This window comes from Rhinopithecus bieti, unplaced genomic scaffold (genome assembly GCF_001698545.2).
Source record: "Rhinopithecus bieti isolate Rb0 unplaced genomic scaffold, ASM169854v2 scaffold_6979, whole genome shotgun sequence".
NCBI lineage: Eukaryota > Metazoa > Chordata > Mammalia > Primates > Cercopithecidae > Rhinopithecus > Rhinopithecus bieti.
The window spans coordinates 1,092,360-1,118,042 of NW_016805527.1; the positions used below are offsets into that span (position 1 = coordinate 1,092,360).

A 25,683-nucleotide genomic window follows, 5' to 3' on the forward strand; every position below is an offset into this window, starting at 1 on the left:
GTGCTCCCTGTCATTGGGATGGAGTCCCAATGCAGATGGGAAGTCAGCTTACCCACAGGTCATTTACTGTCTGCAAGTCTTTAAGCTGGGTTGGAGCTGCGAGCACATACCTGGATCTGGTCTCACCTTTGTTCTCATTCCAGGGTCACAGCCCAATGCTTCCATGTCACCAGGTCCTCGGATGTTGGCACTTGAGGACCATTGGTCAGATTAGGGGCTAGTAAACAATGGAAAACAATAGAGATAGACTGCCTCTGAAGGGTGTTGGTAGAAATGGTAGACAGAGCCACTATCATCCTGTAACTGTGCTCTAATTTGTAGCACTTTGCTCTCATATATTTCAATGTGTGCAAGCTTAGAGCCTCTCCAAGTAGAAAAAGAATCTGAAAATGATGCCTACTAAGAGCAACACTTAAAGTCCAACGAGAAAATTTGAAAATTGCATTCTTAGTGTTTTGATCCCATTCACATAATTTGTATTGACGAACTACAGCTTCATCAGCCATATGCCCCTAAGTCAAGAGGCCGAAGCCCATAAAGAGTGTACTGAACCAAGAGTCCTGACATGATTTGCAGATTCAGTGTGAGAATGCGGAGAAAGGATAATATTATCTGATTCATTCTCTTTGTTTTATTAAGCAAGTTTTTACAGTAAAATTGCCTGTCACATACATTATCCTTTTTGAAGAAGCTATCTGCACTGGATGACTGGCCTCTTTCTCCCACTGACATACAACCTAAGCAGATGATTCAGCAAGTTTTAGGAATTGTACATGATGGAGTCAATTAGTATCCTCAGAAGACTTCTGGCGACTGAGGGCAGTGGAGAAAGAGGAGAACTCTAAGGGTTGACAGGCAAAGGTTATATGTCCATTTCTGCTCTTGATTCCATGCAACAGAAGGCCCAAGGGAGGCCATGTAGGCTCCCCTTGCCCAAGTAGAAGCATCTGCATATTACCTACCATTGAGTGGAGGCCTTATTTCTGATCTTGACACACTCTCAATTTCCTTTACATACTGTGTGTAGTTGTAATTGAGTTTATACCATGCCCAGAGAAAAGCAATCTTCAAAAGTTACAAATATAATCAAATATCAGCTCACCACCAGAGAAATAAATCCATTCTCTTAATGTCAAACAAGCACTTGCTTGGAGGACAGTTTCTTGATTTCAAGGATGGAAGAACAACTCATTTGAATGCCTATTTGGACTAAGGTAAAATAAATCTAAATCTTCAGAATTGCCCCAAAGTTATATTATTCGGAAAAGGTGAGAATGACACTGGATAAAAAATAAGTGAATTGCCACTGTGTGCATGAATGATATCACTTCAAGGGTAGCATTTATTCCACAAGCAATTTAGAGTGAGAAATCACTAACGTATTAAATGCTTACAAAGTGCCCCGTTTAAACAGACTTATTCATAATACTAACCCTATAATGTGGCTATAATGATAATTCCTGATTTAAAGATGAGGATTCTGAAGATAATTAAGGTAATATACCATTGATGTATTGTTGATATTAATTGGGGCCAAAATTCAAGCTCAGGTAACATGAGGCTAGTTCATTCTATTAACACATCATCATTCTTCCTCTTGACCAACTAATCCAGTAATCCATGTTAATCAGACATACAAAAACTAAGTAATACTTAGTACATAATGAATAACTAAAGTATAAATGCATTTATGGAAACAAAAATAAGATTATTTCCAGAAATAAGTGGTAGCCATAAATATAATCAGAAAACTTGTCTTAGTTTCTATGAAGTCCACAGGCTGTTATCCAGAACAGTTAACAGGTTATACTGTAAAAATACTACATCAAAATTGAATATTATTCCATGTTTTGATTTAAAAACTATCAAAATTATAGCTTTTATTTAAAAACCATTATAACCAATACCTCCAAGACACAATGATAAAACACACATATACACATATAGTTGTGTATGTATGTGTTTACTTATCTATATCCTTAGATATATCCTTGGAAAAGCAAACATCCCATAGGAGTGCATTATTTCTCTCTCAACTAGTCTTCATCACAATGAATTGGAACACTATAAAAATTTTTCTCAAGAGTTTTACAAAAAATTATGAACAACGTCAATTTTGACAAGAACCAGTTATGGGATATAATCCCAAAGGTAAATTTTGTATGCTTCTAATTTTATTATTTACATAAATGTGAGTTAATAGGAAATATTTCAGATAAAGTTTGGCTGAACGTTCCTTCAATCATATATGTGACAAAATTTTAAAGTCCCCAAGCTGGAAGGGCAAAAACAAATAACAATGAAATTGTATACTTTAAGGTTAGTATATCAAGTACCTATGTTCCTTAAATATTCAAAAACTTGACTTGCTCCAAAACCATTTCAAACAATATAAATATGTTCACACACTTAATGTAAACATTACAGCCCTGTAAAATCACATTTTCCAGAAATAGAACTTGTCTGGATACAGTAAGAACACAGAGCAACTTGGTCCAGAAAAGTTGGGTCCTTATGGATTTCAGCAGTTGCTACTGAGCACATCTGTAATCTTCATTTTCTCTACTTTTAATAAAAAGGAATATTGAGCAGTAGAACATATCAATTCAATTATTTAAATTATGCAAAGGTTAAGTAACAGGAGATAGAGAGTGTTTGATGTTGCTGAGTTTCTATAAGAAACAATATTAACCATAGATTGTGATGCTATTCTAAGAAAATAATAGCACAAATATCAAGAACAGTATTATTATTATTATTATTTTCTTTTCTCTCTTTTTGGTTAAATTTTAGTTTAAGTTCCAGTATACGTGTGCAGAAAGTGCAGGTTTTTTACACAGGTATACGTGTGACATGGTGGTTTGCTGCACCTATTGAGCAGTCCTCTAAGTTCCCTCCCCTCGTACCCCTCCCCCAACAGGCCCTGGTGTGTGTTGTTCCCCTCCCTGTGTCCATGTGTTCTTATTAAGGGCAATATTATTATTGTTAATAAAATAATGCATGATAGCTAAAATATTGTTAATTTCATTAGTGGTTAAATGATGTATTGAAAACTGGCACTGCAAACTATCTATGCCACTGTATCATCAAAAATATATTCTAAATCAATTTGAAGGCCGTTGGAAAACTGCCAAAATATTCCATAGTGGATGAAGGCTTCAGAAGCAGATGATACCTGGGCTTCTTCTGACATTAAAATTATATTTTTTACTTTTAAAACAATAATACAAGGTTTTGGAAGGTCAAACAGTTTTACAATCATACACTATGTAAATTTGCAAGGCAGAACATTTCTGTAAACAGAAATCCAAGCATATTAAGTCTAGAAAGGTTACTGAAAAATCTGAAATAGACCTGAAGGAATTTAAGCTAAATAGAGCATTAAAAATAATTATCATCCTAAGGGATGAATCCTTGAGATTGGCACCAAATTATTTGTGCAACAAAACCCACTTTCTAGCTTTTTCCTTACATTAAGGATATATTATGCTATGGGTTTCCATATAAAATTTTACTAACCAGATATTATTATGGAAGATAAGTCATTATTAAATTTAATATTTTTGAGCATTCAATTTATTCATAATTCATAAAGATTTGTTTGCGTATGATAGGTAGATTTTCCTAATATAGTTATACTCTCACATTTTTATTAAAATTACTGTAGTAAATTAAAATGTTAGGATTTAAAACAGCAATGCTTTTCTGCTGCTTATTTTCAGTATAATATTTAGATTATCTTCTGACTCAGCTTAAAGGAGAATAGATTTCTGCAACATGAAAATCTGTAATCATTCATAAACGTATTGCTTTTAGACTCACTTTGAAGAGGAAATAATACCCCAAAAATAGATTTTGAGAGAGACAAAGATAAGATGTTGGTTTATTTTGTATAAATGTGAATTTTTATCACTCCAAATATTGGAAAACAGAATTAGATAACTTCTGTGTACATATTAAATTCTTAATGAGATAAAGTGACTGAGTCTTTCTATTACGAAGTCACATTACTGATAAATACTTGTTTGACTTAAATAAGAACTTTGCATTGTTTTAGAAATGTCTTTTAAAAAATGGTGAGAATATAACTTTTTTAGCAAAAAGAAGAAACAAACATTTTGAGAATTATAAGGTAAATTACAGAATAATATAAAATTATTTAAAAGTATTTTGACAAAATCATGCTTTATTCACACCTGCCATAAAAAAATGGAGTGCAAATGACATTATTTAAAACATAATAATGTGGCCGGGCGCGGTGGCTCAAGCCTGTAATCCCAGCACTTTGAGAGGCCGAGACGGGCGGATCACGAGGTCAGGAGATCGAGACCATCCTGGCTAACACGGTGAAACCCTGTCTCTACTAAAACTACAAAAAACTAGCCGGGCGAGGTGGCGGCGCCTGTAGTCCCAGCTACTCCGGAGGCTGAGGCAGGAGAATGGCGGTAACCCGGGAGGCGGAACTTGCAGTGAGCTGAGATCCCGCCACTGCACTCCAACCTGTGCCACAGAGCGAGACTCCGTCTCAAAAAAAAAAAAAAAAAAAACATAATAATGTGAGAAAGAAAATAAATATGTGCCACTAGATATGAATAAGCTAAAAGAATCAGAAACCTACATTGAGCTAAAGGTGTGTGTTTTAACACAATGCAAAGAAGCTAAGAACCTTGATAAAAGGTTAGAGGAACTGTTAACTAGAGTAACCAGTTTAGATAGGAACATACACACAAATGAACTGATGGAGCTGAATAACACAGTACAAGAACTTTGTGAAACATACACAAGGATCAATAGCGAAATGGACCAAGTGGAAGAAAGAATATCAGAGTTTGAAGACCACCTTGCTGAAATAAGACATACAGAAAAGAACAGAGAGAAATGAATGAAAAGGAATAAACAAATCCTCCAAGAAATATGGTACTTTGTAAAAAGTCCAAACCTGGAGTGCCAGAAGGAGACAGGGAGAATGGAAATACGATGGAAAACACACTTTAGGATAATATCCAGGAGAACTTCCCCAACCTAGCAAGACAGGCCACCATGCAAATTCAGGAAATACAGAGAACACCACTAAGATACTCCATGAGAAGATCTACCCCAAAACACATACTCATCAGATTTTCCAAGGTTGAAATAAAGGAAAAACTTCTAAGGGCAGCCAGAGGGAAAGGCCAGGTCACTTACAAAGGGAAGCGTATCAGAATAACAGTGGACCTCTCAGCAGAAACTCTACAATCCAGAAGAGGTTGGGAGCCAATATTCAACGTTCTTACACAACCAGACAAACTAAGCTTCATAAACAAAGGAGAAATAAAATCCTTTCTGGGCAAGCAAATACTGAGAGATTTCATTATCACCAGACCTGCCTTACAAGAGCTCCCAAAAGAAGCACAAAAGATGGAAAGGAAAAACGGGTACCAGCCACTGCAAAAACACACCAAAATATAAAGACCAATGACACTATGAAGAAACTACATCAACTAATGGGCAAAATAACCAGATAACATCATGATGACAGGATCAGATTCACACATAATAATACTAACCTTAAAGGTAAATGGGCAAAATACCCCAATTAAAAGACACAGATTGTCAAACTGGATAAAGAGTCAAGACCCATCAGTGTGCTGTATTCAGGAAAACCATGAATACAGAATGTGCAAAGACACACATAGACTCAGAATAAAGGGATGGAAGAAAATTTACCAAGGAAAAATTTATCAAGGAAAGCAAATAAAAAGTAGGGGTAGCAATCCTAGTCTCTGACAAAACAGACTTTAAACCAACAAAGATTAAAAAAGACAAAGAAGAGAATTACATAATGATAAAGGGATCAATACAACAAGAAGAGCTAACTATCCTAAATAAACATGCACCCAATACAGGAGCACCCAGATTCATAAAACAAGTTCTTAGAGACCCACAAAGAGACTTAGACTGCCACACAATAATAGGAGACTTTAACACCCAGCTGTCAATATTAGACAGATGAATGAGACAGAAAATTAACAAGGATATTCAGGGCTTGAACTCAGCTCTGGATCAAGTGGACCTAATAGACATCTACAGAACTCTCCACCTCAAATCAGCAGGAAATACATTATTCTCAATGCCACTTGGCATTTATTATAAAATCAGCCACATAAGTAGAAGCAAGACACTCATCAGAAAATGCAAGAGACTGAAATCATAACAAATAGTCTCTTAGATCATACCGCAATAAAATTAGAACTCAGGATTAAGAAACTCACTCAAAAACACACAATTACATGGAAATTGAACAACCTGCTCCTTAATGACTCCTGGTTAAATAATGAAATTAAAGCAGAAATCAAGAAGTTCTTCAAAACAGATGAGAACAAAGGTGTAATGTACAAGAAAAATCTCTGGGACATAGGTAAAGCGGTGTTAAGAGGGAAACTTATAGCACTAAATGCCCACATCAGAAAACTAGAAATATCTCAAATCTACACCCTAACATCACAATTAAATGAGCTAGAGAGGCAAGAGCAAAATAATTCAATAGTTAGTAGAAGACAAGAAATAATTCAGGTCAGAGCAGAACTGAAGGAGATAGAGACACAAAAGCCCTCCAAAAACAAATAAATCCAGGAGCTGTTTTTTGGAAAAAAATTAACAAAATAGATAGACTGCTAGCTAAACTAAGAAGAAACGAGAATAGAAAAAAATAAACACAAAAAATATTTAAAGGGGATATCACTACTGACCACACAGAAATACAAACTACCATCACAGAATACTATAAATACCTCTACACAAATAAATTACAAAATCTAGAAAAATAAATAAATTCCTGGACACATGCACCCTCCCAAGACTAAATCAGGAGAAGTCTAATCCCTGAATAGACCAATAACAAGTTATGAAATTGAGGCAGTAACTAATAGCCTACCAACCAAAAAAACCCAAGGACCAGACAGATTCACAGCTGAATTCTACCAGAGGTATAAAAAGGAGCCAGTACCATTCCTTCTGAAACTATTCCAAACAATCCAAAAGGAGGGACTCCTCTTTAACTCATCTTATGAAACCAGCATCATCCTGATACCAAAACTGGAAAGAGACACAATAAAAAAAGAAAACTTCAGGCTAATATCCCTGATGAATATTGATGCAAAATCCTCAATAAAATACTGGCAAACTGAATCCAGCAGCACATCAAAAAACTTACCCACCATGATCAAGTCAGCTTCATCCCTGGGATGCAAACCTGGTTCAACATATACAAATCAATAAATGTGTTCATCACATTGACAGAACCAATGACAGAAAACATATGATTACCTCAGTAGATGCAGAGAAGGCCTTTGATAAAATTTAACATCAGTTCATGTTAAAAACTCTCAATAAGCTAGGTATTGATGGAACATATCTCAAAATAATCAGAGCTATTTGTGACAAACCCACAGAGGATATCATATTGAATGGACAATAGCTGGAAGCATCCCCTTTGAATACCAGTATAAGACAAGGATGCCCTCTCTCACCACTCCTATTCAACATAGTATTGGAAGTTCTGGCCAGGACAATCAGGCAAGAGAAAGAAATAAAGCGTATTTGAATAGGAACAGAGGAAGGAAAATTGTCTCTTTTTGCAGATGACATAATTCCATATTTAGAAAATCCAATCATCTCAGCCAAAAAATTCCTTAAACTCATAAGCAACTTCAGTAAAGTTTCAAGATACAAAATCAATTTGCAAAAATCACAAGCATCCCTTTACACCAACAATAGACAAGCAGAGAGCTAAATCATGAATGAACTCCCATTCACAATGGCTACAAAGAGAATAAAATACCTAGAAATACAGCTAACAAGGGATGTGAAGGACCTCTTCAAGGAGAACTACAAACCACTGCCAGAGGAAATAAGAGAGGACACAAACAAATGGAAAAATATTCCATCCTCATGGATAAGAATAATCAATATCGTGAAAATGGCCACACTGCCCAAATTAATTTATAGATTAAATGCTATTCCCATCCAAGTACTATTGACATTCTTCACAGAATTAGGAAAAACTACTTCAAATTTCATGTGGAATCAAAGAAGACCCCGTATAGCCAAGACAATCCTAAGCAAAAACAATGAAGCTGGAGGCATCACACTGCCTGACTTCAAACTACACTACAAGCCTACAGTAACCTAAACAGCATGGTACTGGTACCAAAACAGGCATATAGACCAATGGAACAGAACAGAGACTTCAGAAATAATACTGCACATCTATAACTATCTGATCTTTGACAAAACTGACAAAAACAAGCAATGGGAAAAGGATTCCCTATTTAACAAATGATGCTGGGAAAACTGGTGAGCCATTTGCAGAAAAGTGAAACTTGACCCCCTCCTTACACCTTAAACAAAAATTAACTCCATATAGATGAAACACTTAAATGTAAAACCTCAAACCATAAAAACCCTAGAAGAAAACCTAGGCAATACCATTCAGGACATATGCATGAGCAAAGAATTCATCTCAAAATGGCAAAAAGCAATTTCAACAAAAGCGAAGATTGACAAATGGGATCTAATTAAACTAAAGAACTTCTGCACAGCAAAAGAAACTATCCTAGAGTGAACAGGCAACCTACAGAATGGGAGAAAATTTTTGCAGCCTACCCATCTGACAAGGGTCTAATATCCAGAATTTACAAGGAACTTAAACAAATCTACAAGAAAAAAAAAAAAAAAAAAAAAAAAAAAAAAAAAAAAAAAAAAAAAAAAAAAAAAAACCCCCAAAAAAGGGGGGGGGGAAAAAAAAAAAAAAAAAAAAAAAAAAAAAAAAAAAAAAAAAAAAAAAAAACCCAAAAAAAAGGGGGGGGGAAAAAAAAAACACACTCTTAAAAAAAAAAAAAAAAAAAAACAATCCCATCAAAAAGTGGGCAGGAGATATGAACAGGCACTTCTCAAAAGAAGACATTTATGTGGCCAAGAACAAACATATATATATAAAAAAATGCTCAAGATCACTGATCATTAGAGAAATGCAAATCAAAGCACAATGAGATACCATATCATGTCGGACAGAATGGTGATTATTAAAAAGTTAAGAAACAATAGATGCTGGAGAGACTGTGGAGAAATAGGAATGCTTTTACACTGTTGATGAGAATGTAAATTGGTTCAACCATGTTGGATAACAATGTGGCAATTCCTCAAGGATCTAGAACAGAAACACCATTTGACCCATCAATCTTATTACTGGGTGTATACCCAAAGGGTTATAAATCATTCTACTATAAAGATACATGCACACCTTTATTTACTGCAGCAATATTTACAATTGCAAAGTCATGGAACCAACCCAAATGCTCGTCAGTGATAGACTGAATAAAGAAAATGTGGTACATATACACCATGGAATACTACATAGCCATAAAAAGAAATGAGATCATGTCCTTTGCAAGGACATGGATGAAGCTGGAAGTCATCATCCTCAGCAAACTAACACTGAAACAGAAAACCAAACACAGCATGTTCTCACTCACAAATGGGAGTTGAATTATGAGAACACATGGACACAGTGGGGAACAATACACATCAGGGTCTCTTGCGGGGTTAGGGGTCAGGAGAGGGACTTTAGAGGACAGGTCAATACGTGCAGCAAATCACCATGGTACACGTATAACTAAGTAAGAAACCTGCACATTTTGCACATGTATCCCTGAACTTAAAGCAAAATAATAATAACAATAATAATAATAATGTGAGAAAAAGAACATAGGTATCACTAGACAAGAACTAACTAAAAGAATCAGAAACCTCTCCTTGGAAAAGAAAACAAAACAAGAAAAGAGTATGAAACAATAATATCTTTGGACTTTTAAGAGCAAAAATTGGTCAATGAAACAAATTTTGAAACATGAGATTTAATTAATTAATACTTGACACTTGAAAGATGTCTTGGTAAAAGGGAAATAAGCACTTTATATAACAGATGGGGAATTTATAGGAGTCACTTTCACAAAAGGATATGTGATAAAATATAAATAAACCCAATAAAATATTATTAGATAACAAAATAAAACTAAAATTATGTTTTAATCAATGATGATTGTTATATTTTAAGACAGGAAGCTGGATTTGAAGTTGTTGGGATTAGCTTTGGGATGGCAGTGACTTCCTTCTGATTTGTTCTCTCTGGCATGTTCATAAACAGAACAAGGAACAGCTGAACCTTAGTTCTCACCCAGAGCAGCAACACTAAAACCTAAGTGCACAGCCTGTAACGTCTCTTAAAAATCACCAGGGAAGGCCGGGCGCGGTGGCTCAAGCCTGTAATCCCAGCACTTTGGGAGGCCGAGACGGGTGGATCACGAGGTCAGGAGATCAAGACCACCCTGGCTTACACAGTGAAACCCCGTCTCACTAAAAAAAAATACAAAAAAAAAAAACCTAGCCAGGCCGTGGTGGCGGTGCGCCTGTAGTCCCCAGCTACTCGGGAGGCTGAGGAGAGAATGGCGGGAAACCCGGGAGGCGGAGCTTGCAGTGAGCCTGAGACCGGCCACTGCATCCAGCCTGGGCGACAAAAGAAGCGAGACTCGTCTCAAAAAAAAAAAAAAAAAAAAATAAAAAATCACCAGGAATTAAGTTCTATTATCAGAGGAAAAAGCTGAAAAACATATTTCAGAAGCTTTGGTAGTTTAGGGAAAGGACTAAACTTTTTATGCTAAATTTAATTCCTAAAATGTTACAGTAAAAAAAACAATTAATTTTAAATTACTTAATAAAATATAAACCAATCAATAAACTTTTTAAAGAAAATTATTTTAAAATGAAAATAGATATAAATATAATCAGAAAATGCAGACACACCACTTTTTAGTAAGATGGTACTATGGTTTGAACATGTCTCCAAAATTGTATGTGTTGCAAACTTAACCAAATTTATATATTTATAAGAGGTAGGGACTTGGGGAAGGCAATTAGAATTAGATAAGGTCATCAGGATGGGGCTCTGTGATGGGTTTAGCAACTTCATAAAGAGAAGAAAAAGACCTGAGCTACTATGCTTGCTCTCTCTCCTTGTGATGCTTCCCTCTATGTTATGACACAACTGGTAGACTGTCACCACATGAAGACATCATGCTCTTGGACTTCCCAGCCTCCAGACCCAAGAGCTAATACTTAAACCTCTATTCCTTATAAACTATTCAGACTGTGGTATTCAGTTGTAGCAACAGAAAACAGATAAAGACAAATGGTCTCCCTAAAATGTAACTTTTTTAAAAAGTGGTTACTTTGGTGTTCTTACAATAGTTTCTACTAATACCTGCCATTGACATAAAATTCTACTGTAAAATGATTCTTCACATAAATTATAGTCTGCTGGAAATATTTTTAACTCTCCCAAATTTTTAGCATTTGCCTAATAATGATATCAATATACTCTTATATCATGTCTTATCTTCTGCTATATCTTAATTTATGTGTATAATATATATTTCTGTATTTTTATATTTTGATTTATTTTGCTTTTATTTTAAACCATATTATAATAAACATACTCTAATTTGGAGCATCTCTTTTCTATTAAAAATGCAAGTACTTGTGATAAAAGAAATAATAATATTAGATTTAACTTTTCAATCACAAATATAGTGAATACAGGGCATGGGAAAATATATATTTGATATCAAAATATAAGAATTATAAATTGACACAGTATTTATTGAAGATGTAATTATTGCATTATTTTAATTTTAAAAGTTATTTTTTCTATTTATGTCTTTGTTTATTCTACTTATTTTTGGTATTATTTCTTCTTATCTATTCTTAATTTGAGCACAATTTTAGCACTGTCTTAGAACGTTGTACAAGCCTGGTAGCCTTTAGGGATTTCTATACTAATCCACTGCATTGTCTCTATATGAGGCAGTTTCACTTTTCCTTGTTTGCTTGTTTTGCATTGCTGTTTATATAGAAACTCCTGACATGGAATAATTTTAATACAATCAGATTTAAAGAACATTTGCAAGTGAATTACAAATATTTTCTGAACTATTTGTTAACTACCAATGTGATGCCTCATTACCTCCCACTCTAGTACTTTAGTGTGTGTGTACCTTCTGCAAACAAGAACATTAGAGCACTCACCTACTGAAACACAATGCAACCGTCAAAGCAAGGACTCTGATGTGGTCTAGTCCTTGGGCTTCATTAATGCCTCACCAGTTCAGAACCCTCTGCTGCATGTGGTTGTTTTGTGATACTACTTGCCTTCAGTGGGAAAAAAAATGCCTTAATCTTTTCCTAACTTTAATGACTTAGACACTATTAAAGAAAATATGACATTTATTTTATATAAAATGTGTCTCACTTGGGTTTGTTGGAGACTTTCTCAGGACTAGAATGGGTTAAATCACATTAGACTTGGTTAGATTACATTGGTTTCTCCTTCATATTACATTAGATAGATGTTTCCTCCTAGTTAAATTTCATTTATACCCAGCTCTAGTGGGAATGTCATGAACCTGCTATTTTGCTAATTATGATAGTCTATCACCCTATCAGACATACATAATTTTTGATGTGTTGCATTAACGAAATGTTCACTTTTATCAATTTGTTAAGGCAATGCTGTCACGTTTGTGCCCTGTAAAGTTCTCCTTTCTTCTTTGATAATTACAGTAAGTTCTTTGTAAGGAGGTACTTTGAAACTAAGTACGTTCTTTGTCCCTTGTCAAATTTTTCACTTATTTATTTTTATGAAGATAGACTTAATGGTTTCCTATTTTATTTGTTGAGTTACAATCCATTGCTAGCATTTATTTTATCCCAGAATTGCTCAATGTGTCCCGAATTTGCCCAATAGATGCTCTTGAAAGTTGCTTTTATGTCTTTTGATCTATCTCCATCATTCTCTGAACACCTCCTTATTTCCTAGCACAGTAATATGACTTAGCCTCATCTTTGACTTTCTGTGCCACAACCCAGTCATCAAACATTTCTCTATAGAGTTCTGGCTTTTTGCAATTGAGAATAATATTGAGAAGTGGAGAGTTTTGCTGAGTGTGCTCCTTGCTATTGAGAACTCTCTGACCCCAGATATTTTGGGGACAGAGTAAGGTACAGCTGGACACATATACACGCGCGCGCACGCGCACGCGCGCACACACACACACACACACACACTGCAAACTGAGACTGCATACCAATATTTCTAATTGTAATGCAATACTACAGAATTTATTCTTGGCTTCTTTATTTCTGTATTTATGACTCTCATCTCTAACAGTGAGAAATAAGGTTCCTATTTCACCTTCCATATAACTTATCTACTCAGTTGATCAATCCCTCTTTCTCCTTCCCCATCTCCCACCTGCATTCACTCTGAGTACCCTCCTCATTCAACCCTGCCAGGCATGTCTTCTTCTTTTTTCTAAAAATGATTTTAGATGAATATCAGTGTGACTATATTGCTCACTATGTATATTTTATCAAAAATTTAAACTTATTTGTAATATCAGGCTGAAAAACAGTATCATGCAAACTAAAAAATAATCTTTATTATCCAAAGACTTGTTCTTGCTAAATCTAATGCTAGCTCTGAAACAGGCAGGTGTTGAATACCTACAAACAAAATGATCATCCACTTTTTAAGGGTTTCCTGGCCAAATGTTAGAGAGTGCATTTTTATACGAATGATACACTGCTCATCTATTATGAATGAAGACAGACATTCCTTTCACTCCTCTTCTATGTTTCCCATGTGTGATCTGTGAGCATAACAACTACTACACTTGGGCTTCAAGTCATACAGTTAGGTCCTAGCTTCCTCTCACTAGGAAGAACCTCATCATTGCTACTGTACTTCTGAATTCAGCTGTAAGATGATATCTAAGTTCCATTGGGAGCTGTCCCTGGGCTAGGGACCTAGGGTGTCCTCTAGGAGGCAGGTGACCTTGGTGCCCAGAGAGATGAGGGTAAGATGCAGGGGGGTCTACTTCTTTTTTCCATAGACACTGGTTTACAATATCCTTTTTATTCAAACAGGTGATCAAAGAATACACAGCCCTCAAAAAATATAGGAGAAAAAGTAGTCAATAGGTGTCTTAGTGAATTTATTACAAATATAGAGTATTTTTCATAGATTTTCAATGTTTGTGATATTTGCCAACTTTATTCTGCATCATGAACTTTTCTCATTCTTGATATATATTCACTTTCATGCCTAATTTTATATTCCTAGTTTTGCATTTTCTTAATTTCTAAAGTACCAAAGTTGATTCAATGAGTTTCCCTAACAGCTCAACAAACCCCTGTTGGCAGGCATCAGAGGTGTCTAATGCTAAAATGTACTCCATGCTATAACTTAGTATCATCTCAGCTCATTGCCATAAGTTCCTAAAAAAATAGCCAAACTCTAATTTTGCTTTTGTTTTCTCTTTTCTCTAATTTTCATGTTTCTTTACATTCTCTCCAATTGTTGATTCTAAATTTTGAGATATGTAACATGTACATTTCTATTAGGTATGTCAGCAGGCAGAAATATAAACTGTTGAATACTTAGAGTTCAGGAATAAGCTCTGGGCAGAACATATGCCTTTGGAGTCATCAGGATAGAATTGCTATTTATGTCAGAGTGGATAAGATCTATGACCCAATGGGAGGCTTAGTATTAGATAAGAGCAAGGATAGTTATCTGTCAGGATAGGGCTGCCAGGAGGCATTTGCAATGCTGAGAGAGTTTTCGTGTAGGAATTAGGATCATTACCTAAAAGTGAGAATGGAAAGTATATATTAATTTCAAAAAAGAATGAAGAAGGTTTAATATAAGTTCCAGTAGATTAGGCAAGATAATAGGCTAAGAAAATATGACCTAACAAAAGGAAGAATTAGAGGCTTCCTTGAGATTTTAGTCTGTAATTGAAAATGCATGTTGTCTTTTTTTCCAGCCATGCCCCGCTACAGTGCTGTGTTAGGGAGCTACAGCTCAGGCTAGAGTCAGAGCAAAATGAGTCAAACCAGAGTGATGGAAGAGGGCTGTTCTATTCAGGTGAGTGGCTACCCTGAGGGCACCGACACTATCTGTTCAGGCCCGACTCCTCTGCCTCACTCCTCCTAGCCCGCTGTCCATGCCCTTGTTGACCAGAAGATGCCCCAGGAGCACTCCCCTCCAACCCCTTCAACTCCATCTCACGTTGCATTCGAGGAGGATTTTTAAATGGGCAAGCTCAGTCCCTCTTCATGCTTGACATGCTTTAGTGGCTGTCCTTTGTTCCTGAGATAAAGTTCATGTGCTTTATTAAGGCCTTTTCCTATGATCTGTTCCATGAAAACACTAACAGCAACCTCATACCCAACTTGTTTGCATTGCTGAAAGGACACACACTTCTTTGTAGCTCTGGGAAAGTTTACACATTATTCCTTGTGCCAGGTTGCTCTTCCCTTCCTACTGGCTGAACTCCAACCCCTCCCATGACACATGTTCCTCGGTGGAGCCCTTTCACAGTCACTTAGGTTTCCGTTCATTAAAGTTCTCCTCCAAAATGCTCTTCCTAAACTCCTTCATCAGCTGGAATTTTTGTGAGTTCAACTCTCTTGTACTGTTGTATTGATCCTTAGTACTTAGTGGAGTGCTTGGCACATAGAAGGTACTCGAAGTAGCTATAATATGAATTAACAGACAAAAATGCATTCACAAATCAGTTAACCAATTGCTAATCTTCACAGCACCCTCTGCATCAATAGCTGCATTTCACAGATGAAGAACTGAAATTCGTAGTGCCCAATACACTCATAAAGGGTAATGTTTTAGTAATAGAAGTGGCATTTGTTGCCAAGTTCCTCTTTTTATGAAACCTTTGCTCTCTCATCAGTACCAGGCTGGCTCTCTGGCTCCCATTTTTTTCCCCCCAAATTATTAATATTTACACTGAGAGACAGAGACAGTGCAGTATCATGTGCAAGAGCACAGAATTTTGAGACACTGCAAGATTCATATCTTTAGCTCTGATATTTACTAGCTATGTTGCCTTAGGCTATTTACTTCTACTGGTTTTTGCCTCAGTTTCTAAATCTCTAAAATGGGAATAGCAATAACTGACAGATAGTGGTGTTGTAAATATAAACTGAATTCATATACTAAGCACTTAGGGCAATATCTGGCATATACATATAAGCTATATACATCAGATCAACCTTATTGCTTTATTTTTGTTATTACTGGTGTAGCTTCAATAGATATTCAAATCTGACTTTTAATTAGCCTCATCTGAGGGATCCCTTTCTGGAGGCAGAGTCTACAACTTGCACAGATTGCATCAGAACTGGTACCTCATGGCAGGAGAGGGCTGGGCTGTAGAAGACCCCCTTTCTGATTTGCTCACCAGCCCTACCTATCTGACTGGCTTCCTTATCAAGCGAATTATTTTCCAACCAGTGATCCTGAAACAGGAGAAGGGCAGAATGTAATCCGCATGCAGGAAAATAATCCATTGAGCATTGAATCTAGTAGCCACTCCTCTGTTCTTATGCTACATGAAATTTTCCTTTGGGAAAAGGGATGCTTAAAGGATGGTTTTATATGTCTAATGTCAAGCCACAAAGCATAAAGCACCAGCATTGTACTTACTAATGGGAGGGGACTTCCTTAATCACAAACAACAACTGAAGGTAGATTTACATTGTATTTGATGTCTGAGAATACTTATCTCCAGGCCTCACTAACCTATGTAAACATTTTCCCAAGTAGAACATCACACACCGGGGCCTGTTGGGGGGTTGGGGGCAAGGGGAGAGAGAGCATTAGGACAAATACCTAATACATGTGGGGCCTAAAACCTAGATGATGGGTGGATAGGTGCAGCAAACCACCATGGTACATGTATACCTATGTAAAAAACCTGCACGTTGTGCACATGTATCCCAGAACTTAAAGTATTAAAAAAAATTCAAGTAAACTAAGGCTTATAGAAAATTTTATATAGAAAGTTAAAATGAGAAGTAGTCTTTGATTTTAATTTGGTCGGAATATAAATACACCAGCACTCTCCTAGACACTTCTGATGGCAACATAAGTTAGGGTGACTTTTGTAGGAGACAATTTGGACACATGGATTTAATATCTTGAATATGTTAAAATATTTTTCCACATGGGATTCCCAAAGCTCAGAATTTAGAATAAAGGAAATAAGACTTTGCATACAAGTTTCTGAACACTTTGGGAGAGAAAGGTGGGTGGATTGCCTGAGCTCAGGAGTTCAAGACCAGCTTGAGCAACACGGTGAAACCCCATCTCTACTGAAATAAAAAAAAAAAAAAAAAAAAAAAATTAGCTGGTCATGGTGGCATGCGCCTGTAGTCCCAGCTACTCAGGAGGTTGAGGCAAGAGAATTGCTTGAATCCGTGAGCTGGGGGTTGCAGTGAGCCAAGATCACGCCACTGCACTCCAGCCTGGGTGACAGAGCAAGACTCCATAACCAAATAAAAGCTATCTCATTAGCCATTTTGGCAATTGTTTCAGAAAACTGGAGTTGAGTATGATCTCCTTTTCTCAGATACTAGCACCTGTTTAAGAAACTGTCAGATCATTATTTACTAACAATACACTCAAGTATTTCATGTTGTCCCTCCACCATTACGCCTACAAAAGAACTCAAATCATGCACACTGATGAGCAATTGATGAACTCTATTCTTAGTTGGAGTTTGCACTTCAGAGAACTTCAGCTTTAATCCAAAGTTCTCTAAGGAACAGAAACAATGAACACTTTTGAGGTAATTATAATTTTTGTCTCTCTGCCTTCAGATACTTTTGATGCATTTTATTGTATTTTAAATGTTTCAGCATGTGTTTATTCTGCTAAGTCTTTAACAGGAAGATAAATAGCTAACATAAAACAAAGGGAAGTTAGTTTCCCTTGGGTACAGAAACAAAGTCAACCTTATGCAGGTATTGAATTATCAATCTGTGGTGAGTCCAAGCCTACAAACCTTAAAGTAGAAAGTGAAGAAAGTAGAAACTCTTCATGTTTGATAGGTTATTCCAATTTTAATTCTTTAAAAAACGCTATAGAAACCATGTGACATTTTAAAGAATTTGTGATGGCTTGCTATTGCCATAATCCTGCATACGGCACAAAATCCAACTCATGTATGACAATCGAATGTTCTTTTACATATGCAAAAAGACGGTCAAGCCATGAGATTAAGAACAAAAGAGCAAAACTTTTCTTTGCATTTTTCTTGATATTTTCTACATTCCCTAATTCCAAGTCTTACACAAATCTTTCTCTTTTGCATTTTATTCAGAAAAAAAGAATTAGAAAAAAAAAAAGCATGGTAACAGCCGACGTTTAAATTTAGACTACTTTCAACTGAATTGTCTTCCCCAGTGAACTCCTGAGGAGCTTCTCCCTATTCCCTCACCCATGGGGGGACTGCAGAGTCTGCTTGCAAGTTATTTAAGCAGATAGCTGAGTGCCAGTGCACTTCTGTGCATTCCATATTTTCTCGTTTTTGTCTAGTTTATTTTCTTTCTCTGTCATTTTTCTTTATCTTGCCTCTTCTTTCATTCCATGAATCATTTGTTTTCATGAGCTACTTATGAGCCCAGAGGCACTATTTGCTGAGGAAAAGTCATTCAAATACTGACTACTTATTGATCATACCTTGAGGACCTTGCACATAATCTCATAAACTGAGAATGTTTTCTCTGCTCTCGTCCAGTCCCAGGTGGTCACCTTTAAGAGATAAGAAAATAATGTTTAATTTGTTTCAGAAAGTTATTTACCACTGTATTTGATTTGCATAATATAGTGAAAAATAAGAAAAACTTTCACAGATGTGTCTACTTAGTCTCTCGTCTGTAAAGCTGTGCTCATAAAGGACCCTACATAATGCTTTTGTTTCCTCTATTCCACGCTTTGTCACCATTTGTCTTATGCTTTCAGCAAACGATTTATGCTATGTGCAACAGTTCTCATTTGTGCAGTGTCCTTATGTGTCTTAAATAATGTATATATTCTCTACTTATAACTGCTAAGTATTTACATTCTGCACTCATAATTTTTTTCTCAATTTACCGCTAGTTAAATACAGAGAATACTAGATCTCAACACAGCTCTAATTTTTTAAATATACATCATTTATATTAAGAAATTCCAAGATGACTGTGACATTGCAAACATACCAAAAGTGTAATGCAGTTATTTCACTTACTTAGGTTGGGAACATATATTTAACTACCCTGTCAAATAAATTATTCAGAGTAGGAATAGAGTAAAATATATAAATATTAATTTTTCCTCTGTCTTCCTAGTGCTTTAAACTACATAGAGACAGACATTTAAAACAGCAGCAAGTCAGACGTGACGATTTCTAAATCCTATGTATTATTAGACTTGCAAGTGACTGGTCTGGTATTTGGTATTTATATTCAATAAATATTTATTAAGTGTCTTCTGAGCTACAAGGTACATGTTTCCAAAAGGAAGACTTGAGGTGCAATAGGTATCTACACAACTCTAGTACAAATCTCAATAACTAGGATATAGAATATAATAGAGGATGAAAATGCTATTGATTTTATTTAGAGAGACCAGTACAACATAGATAAACATAGTTTGACTGTCATAAATGACAGCTTACCAGAATGTATTTATGATGTTTGCCAAGGATGGAATCCTCTAATTTAAACTTTGAACACCATGAGAATTTACATCATCTTATGGGATTACCACTAGGGTGAGATAGACTTAATAGTAGCTAGATAAGGTGCTATCATTTTGAGATTTCCTTATTACTCTTTGCTAATAATAAATTATTAGTAATTAAAAGTGCCGAATAAATTTAAAAGAACTTTCAAAAGATCCTTTGAAAATAAGAGTTTAGTAAACACATTCATTTATGCATAGCTCTAAAACAGTTTACTCTTTTTAATTTCACTTTTGGTATATTCATTTCTTTAAACTATATTCAATGAACACAATACACTGACATATGCTTGAAAATGTTTCTTAAAATCTCCTTTCCCATGTCTTCATGAGATTTTTAATGGCATTATAATTTGATCCATTATTTTATAGATTCACTATTTATAACTCTGTAAGTTCCAGACTTTTCAAGGGTGATAAAGTAAATGTCTAATATCAGAACATATATTTTTAGTAAATTAAATCAGATAAACTGATTTCTATTTTTTTCTCTATATTATTTTTTAAAAATATTGACAGCATACTATTTGGTACTGTTAAGTTGGTGTCAATCTCTTGTGATAATATGGAAACGAGCAATACATTTGGATAAAACACTTACTGGAGGTGCCAGAAACTTGTAGAGACATGAGCCTCTCAGGGCCAGGAAGGTCGGGGAGTACACTCTGTCCTGAAGTGGGTCTTGCTCCCTGGCTTCACACCAGCCCATGTAGACAATCTGCAAGAAAATGGAATACATTCAACTGTCAAAAACTTCTTATTTTAATATATCTTATGCCTAAAAAATATTTAGATGTAAATATTAAAATATTTTAGATATTTTTTCATGTAATATTAAAAGCTCACATAAAATTATCAAATTAAATGATGAAAAAAGTACACTAAACCAGATTTACCTTCAGTAAATGAATGTAAGACTCTCATAAGAATTTCTTATACATTTCCATCAGCATTTATCAAGTGTTTATTTATGGCATCCAACCTGCCATGGATTATATTTCCCACTCTACCAATTCTTACAGAAAAAAAAAAAAAAAAGACTTATTTGTAGTAGAATTCATTGATGCATCACACTAGTTTACCAATTGCTGACATTTTATTAATTGGGAATGTGCTTTAATACACAATGTTGAAGTGAGTAAAGAAAGTAAATCAGAGAGACATCTTATGGCATTACCACTAGGGCGGTGGACCACTTCTCCTCTCTGTGTGACAGGGGAGAATAATAAATACCCTCCTTTTAATCACTGATCTTAGATGAATACAATTTATGCTAGTGTATTCATATGTCAAATGGCATTGAAACCAATTCTTTAGCCTCTAGTGCTTAAATAAAGGCAAATCGATTTCCAAAGAAAGATTTGGTGAGATGAGTCACTCCTCTCTTTCTATGATCTGATTTTCATGAGAGTCAAACATATACATAAACAATAAATGAGTATGACATTTCTAGCAACATATTCACGTGGCATTCCATTTCTTTTTTATCACAACTCTATGTGGGAGGATATACTTCCCACTTCATATAATTTATGTTAGCTTTATGGTTGGCAGAGTTAACTCCTCCTCCTAGATAATTTTTTTCTTTGTTTGGCTCATGAGACCTTCTATTATCAATAGGATATTCATGAATGTATCATGAGTAAAGTTAGCTTAGCATCTTGTGTTTTTGCCATTACCATGAAAAACTCATACCCAGGATAGGAAAAAGTGCAGCAGACCAGAGTTCAACTTAACACCTGGACCAAGCCCAGCTAGCTCCAAACTGGTGGCTAATGACAATCAGGTCACTTTCAGAAATAAATAAATACTTATTATTGTATTACAGCTAGTAAGGGGGTGGTTTGTTGTGCAGCATTAATGTGGTGACAGTTGACTAATAACAATGCAAGACTTTGAAACGCAGGATTTGAAATATTACTGTCGTCTATTCATGGATCCCATCTTCTTTCCATTAATTATGTTTACTCTCGAAAATAATTGGATTATTCACCATCTCATTATCTCAGTTTGTCTTACAATAAGCCTCTGAGCTATAAAGTCCCCGAGTTAACAAATTAAGGGATTGTAATTTAAATAAATTAGCTTAACAAATGAATCAAACTTGATACAAGTTAGAATTGGAATTTGAACCAAGATGCCTTGCTCTTTTAATTATATAATGTATTCTGTAATCTTTTAGATTACTAACATATGCATTACATAGAGACTTCACTGGTTAATAATAACATAATAAGAACCAGCTATAATAACTGATTATTTTTTATTGCTTATATGGCCAGGTATAGTTGATCAGATAACAACACAGTTTTGAAAGAGTAAATGAAGCTTAATAGATAACCATCCCATAAAGAAAAGTATGACTTAGTTTAATATATATTTAATGTGTCAGAATAATTACATGAGTTAAAATGAAAGGATATTATAGTTTACACTTCCAGTAGGTGCATATTAGAGAATATAGACAACCTACCATCTAATGTTACCTTAGGAAACTGGAAAATAATATGCTTAAAACAACTAGATATTTCACAAGCTATTAAAGGAAAACCAGGAAAAATTTATAGTAATATGAAAATTGAGAGAGGTTAATCATTAATACAAATGTGGGGTCATCTTTTGCCATAGGTGTGCTTTCTACACAGAAATGTCACATGAGATAATCAGCTACATTGGCCAGTCTCACAGGTTTGGATCAAAAGGTTAAAGTCCAGAATCCTCCACATGTGGAGGCCTTAGTAAACATGCTCTGCTTTTAGTTAGGATCAGAAATGTCTGCATCCTAATTACAAAGTCAAGGCAGAAGTCATCAAGCCCTTGCCAGGACTGAAACTCATATTTAAGCCATTGAGATGATCCAGAAAATGTCAAGCTTGAAATGGTTTATAATGATCCTGGCATTCTCTCAGGCTCCTGACTAAAGAAAATGGAAATTTTTTTCTGGGTGACAATAACATTACTTACGTCAATGTATTTTCATAAGAACTGTTTCTTGGAAGAGAATAAAAATAACCAAGAATATAAGGAAATAAAACTTCATGAAGTACATCAGGAGAAAACATGAAGAATAAAACAATAGACAGCAGAACTGAATATTTAGGCATTTCAGATATTGGAATTTTCTAATACAGGCATTAATTTACCTAAGTTTGCTATGTATAAGAATATAAGATACAAAACTGAAACTTTCATCAGGGTATATCTGAGACAATAGATTATAAAATGTTCCATTTAGAAATTAGATAAATAAATATTTATGAAATATAAAGTTGGGTTTAACAACATATTAAAAAGCAGCTAAAGAAATAATTAGTGAATAGAAACATGGCTCAGTAAAAATGTCTAGAATGATGATTGGAGAGACAAAAGTTTGGAAAAAACATATATGAGAGTAAGAGAAAAAGGTGTTACACTGAGAAGTATAAAACTTCAAATTTGAGTCCCAACCCAAGCACAGCAAAGAAAGGGAATGAACAGAGACATATTGAAAGAAATCATGGCTAAGAATTTTTGCAAATAGATAAAAAGAAGTCAATACACGGATTCAGAAGACAAAAAAAAACAAAAGCTAGATAAATATAAACACATCGAGGCACATTTGCATGTGTCTTCAGAAAACCAAAGACAGCAAAGAGCATAGTAAAAAGGATAAGAAGACAGGAAAAACGTGTACATTAACGACTGTTTAATAGAAGGCAGATGATTTGTAGTATATGTTTCCCCATTCACTCTCCTGTGATAGCAAAATCATTTTGCTTCTGGAAAACTTTCACTTTATGCCTATGAAACAATTAAAGAGGCAAATACCATCTGCATTTTACTATGAAAATAGTTTTGACCTTCTGGATCCTTGAAAAGTATCCAAAGAACATTCAAGGGTCTACAAAGTAATCTGAGCCACTGCTGTAAAGTAAAAACTTTAGCAAATGTTATGATATTTCAGGTAACCACTTACTGTAAGTAAAGAAAAATAACTATGTTAGTGAAATATATAAAACTTCAAAATAAACATACAGAAAAAAAAATTGGTTTTATAATCAACCTAAAAGAAAAGGAGATTAAAAGAAACAAATGTGACAGAAAATGTAAGGCACAAGGTAAGGTGGTGGAATGCAATCAAAACAAGATACTAGTTATACAGTAGGTAAATAGAATAAATGCAATCTTACAAAGATTTTGTTTTTTCTTTTTTTTTTTTTTAGACAGGGTCTCACTATCAACCATGCTGAAGTGTGGGGGTCACAGTTCACTGCAGCCCTAACATGACCTCCCCAGCTCAAGTGCTCCTCCTGCCCCAGCCTCCTGAGTAAGACTACAGACACACACACCACCACTCCTGGCTAATTTTTGTATTTTTTGTAGAGACAGAGTTTAGCTATGTTGCCCAGGCTGGTCTTGAACTCCTGGCCTCGGTGATCTGATCATCTAGGCCTTCTAAAGTGCTAGGATTGCAAGAATGACCCATCATGCCTGGCTTCTTATAAAGATTTTTACACTACACTAAAAAACAAACAAACAAATAAATAAATAAATACAAAAGCAAAAGAAAAAAACCTATATTCTATCTCTGTAAGGCTTATCTAAAACATAAAAGTACAGAAAATTTGTAAAGAAAAGAATAAAAAAATTATGTCAGAGACCAAAAATCAATTGATTTAGCAATACTGATATTAGAAAATGTAGATATAAGGCAAAAATCATTTCTAGAAATAAAAAAGGACTTTTAGTAATGGTAGTCTCAAACCTATCACAAAGACATAATAATGCTTAGATTTTTTTCATATCTGATAACATACTATTTATTTATTTATTTATTTATTTATTTATTTATTTATTTATTATTTTTGTAACTGTCTCACTCTGTCATCCAGGCTGGAGTACAGTGGTATGATTTCAGCTCACTGCAACCTCCACCTCCCGGGTTCAAGTGATTCTCCTGCTTCAGCCTCCAGAGTAACTGTGACTAAAGGTGCCCACAACCAACCTCAGCTAATTTTTGTGTTTTTACTAGAGGTGGGGTTTCACCATGTGGAACAGGTTGGTCTGAAACTCCTGACCTCAAACGATCCAGCCACCTCTGCTTCCCAAAGTGCTAGGATTACAGGTTTGAGCCACTGTGCCTGGCCTGATAACATACCTTTAAAATATATGAAACAAGGAACTGATGGAACTACAACAAAAGAAATGAACAAACTGATAATTGTGGAACAAATTTAGCATAATTCATTGAATAACTAATAAAATAAGAGTTAAAAATCCATCAAGCCATAGAGGTTTTGAGCAATTCAATTAATACAATCTGCTTAATTTATTATGTTTAAGACACTTGACTCAACAAAAATTGAGTACAAATTATTTTCAAGTGCACTGGAAATGACCAGATGTGATTACACCTTTATAATATCATTATATTCAGGTAATAAAACAGGTATTAAATACGTTTTGCCATTCAAATGACATGTGGTGCCCTAAATAGAATGAAATGAGAGAGCAGTATTCACAAAAAATTAGAATATCCCCCTCCAAAAGATTTGAAAATTAAGCAATATACTTCCACAGATCAAAAGAGAAATCAAAAATGAAGTTAAGGCCAGTTGTGGTGGCTCACACTTGTAATCCCAGCCCATTGGGAGGCCAAGTGGGGAGGATCACCTGAGGTCGGGAGTCCGAGGCCAGCCTGACCAACATGGAGAAATCCCATCTCTACTAAAAATACAAAATTAGCCAGGCATGGTGACACATGCCTGTAATCACAGGTACTTGGGAGGCTGAGGCAGGAGAATCACTTGAACCAGGAGGCGGAGGTTGTGGTGAGCTGAGATTGTGCCATTGCACTCCAGCCTGGGCAACAAGAGCAAAACTCTATCCCTCCAAAAAGGAAAAAAAAAAAATGAAGATAAAAAATAGTTTGAACTAAAATACAATGAAATATGAAATATCAAACTTGAGGGATTCAACAAAGGCTAACCTTAGGCTTTTATACATATACATATATATATATA

General features: G+C 35.2%; 1 protein-coding gene across 1 annotated transcript in view; it reads right to left on the minus strand.

Annotated features, from left to right (window-relative positions):
- Positions 1-25,683, minus strand: part of SNTG1 (syntrophin gamma 1) — a 408,192-nt gene that overhangs the window by 122,177 nt on the left and 260,332 nt on the right. The window contains exons 12-13 of the mRNA XM_017872759.1: positions 20,283-20,399; positions 18,638-18,709 (exon numbers count right to left, since the gene is read on the minus strand). Coding sequence (XP_017728248.1) covers positions 18,638-18,709; positions 20,283-20,399 — 189 coding nt within the window. The remainder of the gene's footprint in view (positions 1-18,637; positions 18,710-20,282; positions 20,400-25,683) is intronic.